The 6,000-nt window shown below is 35.7% G+C and overlaps 1 protein-coding gene across 3 annotated transcripts in view; it reads right to left on the minus strand.

Annotated features, from left to right (window-relative positions):
* The window catches only part of LOC126817119 (Golgi phosphoprotein 3), a 24,915-nt gene extending 19,565 nt beyond the window's left edge, over positions 1-5,350 (minus strand). For all 3 annotated transcript variants that reach the window (XR_007678773.2, XR_007678770.2, XM_050543939.2), the window contains exons 1-2: positions 5,060-5,350; positions 2,976-3,222 (exon numbers count right to left, since the gene is read on the minus strand). Coding sequence is in view for 1 of the 3 variants with exons in the window: in XM_050543939.2 (XP_050399896.1) it covers positions 2,976-3,222; positions 5,060-5,254 (442 nt within the window). In the remaining 2 variants the exon portion in view is untranslated. The remainder of the gene's footprint in view (positions 1-2,975; positions 3,223-5,059) is intronic.
* Between the last annotated feature and the right edge of the window lie 650 nt (positions 5,351-6,000).

Genomic DNA, 6,000 nt, shown 5'->3' on the forward strand with positions numbered 1-6,000 from the left:
CCGACAGCCCCCCCCCCCCCCACCCCACAGTTAAAAGAATATATATTGATTTGAAAGACAAGTAGTTTCCAGAAATCTTAAACTGCAACATAATCAAATATTTAAAGAGCATTCAAATGTTGACTTTAAATGAAATATTTGACTACTCATTACAATGAAATCTGTATCTAAACAAGATCTGACCACTAATGGTGTATGACCACTAAATGTATTATTTGTTTTTAAAAGATATGTAAGTGTTGCCTATGGGTAAGTTATATAATTTTATAAGACAAGTTAAAATAACTGTGTGTTATCTGAACAGAACAACCAACCATTACATACATGTACCAATGTTATGGTCTACTTGTATACCCCAGGCTACATTATAAATCATTACACCGTATCATAGATCTCTTATCAATTGTTACTCATCATACACTCATTTTCATCTGTCAACCATTCATACCATTATGTAGTTCAATTTGTTCAATAGAAAGATAGTTTGCCAGGCAAAAAAAAATGTGCCAGCAGCGCAGCTGGGTCATACGAGCAGTATACATACATGTAAGTTGTTTATTTATTCTTTTGTAGATACTTGGAGCACTTATAGGCACACCTGGACATACAGAGAGAGACAGAGAGAGAGAGAGAGAGAGAGATGGGGGTTAACGTCCACTCGACACAAACTAGGCCATTTCAGGACTAACATATGGTTCAATTTTATTTCAGTAACTTGCTTGCGCCTAGGGGTGTAGAGGTTGTTAACAGTTTGCGGAAACCAGAGTACCCCGAGAAAACCTACGAGGTTGGACAGACGACCCTACGCTTGTCATGTACAACTGGGGAATTGAAACCATGCACACGCGTTAACCATACAGCCATCTAACCCCCCTTAAATAATTATCAACTAAAATTAAATTATGATTGGTTTGTAGTTAATGCCAGTGCTAATATTTACACAGCATGTCATACAATAAATACTGGAGCGGAAACGGTTGAAAATCAATAAACTTGAACCTTTTAATCATCAACAGAAACAATGTGAGTATAAATTACAGCGAATACAGGTATGTGATAACAGTACATGACGACATTTAAATATGGGTATATAAAAATATACATGTATCTATTAAATAATCATATATATGTATTACTTTCATGTTATCTATTAACGAATTAACGTCCTACTGTTCTGCTACGACTGGGCTAATGAAGACAGGCATACATGTACATGTATGCCATGATTTGCGCTATGAAGGAAATTTTGCCCTGACAGCAGGACTACGACTTACTCTTAGATCGAATTCCAACTGTCAAGGGTTCTTTTACGTGTCACATCTAGATGATTCACTAGCAGATTGCGATAAAGCAAAAACTTTTGTACATACATGTACTTACACTTACTATCATATAAGCTTCAAAGGAACAATAAAAAATCTATGCGTAATTGCCCATTTCAATTCTGAACTTTGATATTCATGGCCCCCCCATTCTTATGGGGCCCTGGGTCGGTGCACAGGCTGCATCCCCCTCTTGTGAGGCCTGCTTGTTGCATGTACATGTATCTCCATATGTATAAGCTGGTGTCTGATACTTACATGTGTGAATAATAACAATACAGCACTTACATGTAACAATTCTAATATATCCTCATTCCTACTACATACATGTACATGTACACAATGTAGGCTAATTGATATCAGATTACAGGAAAATATACAAGAAGTATCAATTTTGTTCAAAATCTATTTTTGTATCATTTTTAATATACTAGTTACACATGTGTTTCAACAAACCAAACTTTATAATAACTAATTGTTCACAGCTTTTAAGGGAGCTAAATTGCTAATATTTGGGACCTAGAAATTGACACAAATGGGTCGCAACGTATATAATAATGTAATATGAATGTATATAAACTGATTTACATTCAATCTTTTTTTAATGTAATTTCTAATTAATCAGTTATGTTTGGCGAAATATGCCAAAAGTCTCAATCGAATTACAATCTCTAGCATCTGGTTATTCCAGTCTACACCGATAGAATTTATTGTGCATGCTCTTCAGATAAGAATATGGTGTCACCATTTGACATGACTTGTGAAATATGTCTAGCCTCGTTCTTCGAGTCCCTTATTAATATTAGAAATGTTTATTTTGTCTTAAATATTGGATATCAGAAACCCATCTTTTCCCGGTAAGATCACAACATCAATGTTGATTTAAATTGACAAATAATTTGTGTTTTCAACATCGAAGACTTCGGGGATTCATTATTTAACATTTATCGGATGTAAAACTCTGACTCAATATTTATCCTTACATTACAAACACGACTTATTGATCTGTTCCAATTAATAGTCATGTTGTTATCTTACTGTGAAAATATGGGAACTAAACATTGAATATTTAATTAAGAGAGAGAGAGAGAGAGAGTGGGGATTAATGTCCACTTGACACAAACTTGGTCATTTTGGGACCAACATATGGTTCAATTTCATTTCGAAACCATGCCAGTTGACTCAATGAGACCTTATGATACAACATGCACACGCTAACTATTCGGCCATCTACCCCCTACCCCGAATATTTAAGTCAAAGTGAAAAAATTTAAAACAAGTACACACTATCAACTGTACTTCAACTGTACGTCCGATGTACCTACCTTACCTGTAGAACATTTTATTTACAAGGCATGAAATACACTATTTGAACTAGAATGAAGACCATTATATGCCCTGCAGTGTGACATGAGGGAAATTTAGCATTTCTACCTTCCCTTCAATTTCCAACTATGAACGCACGTACACATTGGTGTGCCTTAGTTTTTCATTCCTTTCGAACAACTAGACACTTGTTTCTTGCCAGACCTTTTGTCCTGCACCAACGACAAGGGAAAACAATGCTTCAAAATCCTGAGTAATTTTCCCAGCCAACACCCTCTGCATCGAGACATGATGAGTCCCATTTTACGACTAACGTGTGAAACTTACCACTAAGATATTCAATCCAACATTGTACTGTTTCTGGGGGTTGTGTCTCTTTTATGTGTCTAAGCGCTTCATCCAGCAAAACATCACCAGTGGGTGTATCACTTTTACAAATAACTTTACGATTTAATAAACTTCTTCTCCTCATACCAGCTTTCTCTAACTCTATTCTCCCTCGTAGAGCCAGTTCTATCAGTATACAGCCTCGTAGACCCGAAGATATACAGTCATTCCAGAAAGATGTGTAACCCTGAATAATACAAAATGAAATGGGGTTTATGTAACGTACTACTGATTTGCTCCAACTGGGCTAATGGGCATATGCTATACAGTGTGCTAGGAGGGAAATTTTGCCTGGGCAGCAGCAGTATGGCCTACCAACTGCCATGGGATCTCTTACGTGCACGCCAATGTATACACGGGACCTAATGATAAACCATAAAAATGGATAATCAAGATTTTGTTTATTATCGTAACAATGGTAAGAATGACAATCAAGGATACAGTGTTATTAAAAAATGGGGAAGTGTCAGCTCAGAGTGAAGTAATTTGACTGAAATTTTCAGCATATTATTATTTCCTTTACCTAATCTATTTTTTAACTATTATATTTTTTAACTATTATAGCGAGAACTGTCAGCTCTTGATATAATCTTCAATAATGACGCTTTAAAATATTCTTTCAAAATTCTCAATTCTATGGTAGACCTACAATTGGGTGAATTAAAAAAACAAAAAACCAACTCAGCGGACATGATGCAAACATATTAAATGATTTTTTTTGTTAATAAACATTAACACACGATAATACATGTAATGTAAATGAAAAGAAAAGAGTTTTAAAGGGCCAATCCCAATAATATTCTGGAGAATAAAAATGTTTAATTTTGTGTTAAAATCCTCTACCTAAGAGCCGAGCAACTAACTCAATATTTGTCATACGTTTTCAAACAACTTAAACCCGCCAGTCTTCATCTGGAAATGGAGACCCGTGTCCAAACTGTATTATACGGTGTCTGGATAAAACTGGACTTTTATTTATAAAAATAATGTGTAGGTGAAATTTACCCTTCGCTATGAAGTACAGCACATGGGTCATTCACTGTATAGACCTCTAAAGAAATGGAAATCGATTATCAGGTCGCCCAACGAAAAAATTGACCCGAAATCTTAAAAGGGTTACGTGTCCGGATAAGCATTTTTGACTTTCACATCCAAACGACTCAATATTTTAAGGTGAAATTTTGAGACAAGGTAAATACGCCATTTCTCTATATTTGGGTGCTTAAATTTCATACATACTCGGACTTATTTTTGAGACTCTGTTCAAATCGGGATAGTCCCTTTAACGTCCTATTGTTCTACTAATGAGGATGGAGAGTGAGAGAAATGGGGATTTAACGTCCACTCGACACAAACTAGGTCATTTCAGGACTAACACATGGTTTAATTTTATTTCATTAGTTCACTTGTGTGTTGGGGTGTTCAGCAGTGGCAGGAAACCGGAGGGCAGCAGAGAAAATCCACAAGTTTGGACAGGTGACCCTATTCTTTAGTCACTCACAAGTGCGGAATCGAAACAGTCAAACAAGCCACTTGACTAAATGACAGACCTAATAATGCAACATGCACGCATTTGCTGGCTGACCCCCTTAAGACGCGAGCCAGTACCATTCCAAAATCAATGAAAAATCAAATTTCTTCACCTTGATAAATAAAAAAAACAAAACGACAAAACTTTTTTTTTTTTTATTCTAACGATCAACTGTCACAGAGTCAGTCTGTAAACAAAATGTAATTTAAACAATCTAAGATAACTGAAATTCTAATGCTTGCAAGTGTGAGAAGGTATATGTTGCTATGAAAACTCTAGATGACAACCTAAAAAAAACCCCTGATATCCGTGTTGTCGCACACGTCCCTCCAAAAAAAATAAAAAGTAAAAATGACGGGTTATTCATTGACACAACAACACAATCGACGTGCTGGCTCAGACGTTGAAATTTAAGATGACAAATAAATGTTACAATATTTCTAGCCTGCACAAGTCTTAGATCAGGGTTTTATAAAGATAAATAATTGATTACCTCTCTGTCTTTTAGACCTAGCAACAAAACCTCCTCCATCAACGTCAATCTTGTTTCTTTCGAATCGCGGTCGTCATTTTCGTCATCGATTTCTTGATTGTGGGCCTCATTTTCCCTTGAACCAGAACTATCATGGGCATTAGAAGAAGCTGTTCGCCTTTGAACAAGTCCAGATCTTGGATACACGCTTGTCATGATGACAATTTCAACAACCTAAATAAGTTTTATAAACAAAAGTGTCACCACCGTCTGATGAATGTTTTGGATGCACCCACAATATGGCGGATATTATTTTTCCTTGACGTAGACAGCTGGACGAGAAAGTACGAGATTTTACTTATCTGATCTAAAATAATTAAAATTATATAAAATTCAATACGCAACAAACTTAACATCAGAAACAGAAAATTCAGTTATATCTAAAAATTGATCTACAATAAAATACAAAAATCGGATGTTTACGAAATTTTTTCGGCAAATATATAAATTGACGGATTGACTACATAGTTTGTAACAGGACTGGTGTAATAATTATTTCCATAGAGTACAACGACAAATACCAGTACTATAGATTTGATTACAAAGCGGTTCTTCTATTAGTGTTTAACGTCCGCTTCCACTGATGGTGATGTTGCAGACAAGTCATATTGTTTTTTAATTAGAGGGCGCCCCTATCTCCTAGCCACATATACGCTCACGACGGCAAGCCAGAGGTGACCAGCCAGCTAGAGAGACCACTAGACCCCCCCCCCCCCCCTAGCTAAGCGGTCTAACTCTCCGAACTAATAAACGTCTTCTTTTTTTGTTGACTAGTAAATAAGGAATACACAAACCAAATATACAATAAATAGGGCCTACATAAAATCCAATAAACGCATATTTAACGCAAAAATCCAATTATAGAATACAATTAATAAATACACATAATCAAATATATAATT

The sequence above is a fragment of the Patella vulgata genome, chromosome 4 (genome assembly GCF_932274485.2).
Source record: "Patella vulgata chromosome 4, xgPatVulg1.2, whole genome shotgun sequence".
NCBI lineage: Eukaryota > Metazoa > Mollusca > Gastropoda > Patellidae > Patella > Patella vulgata.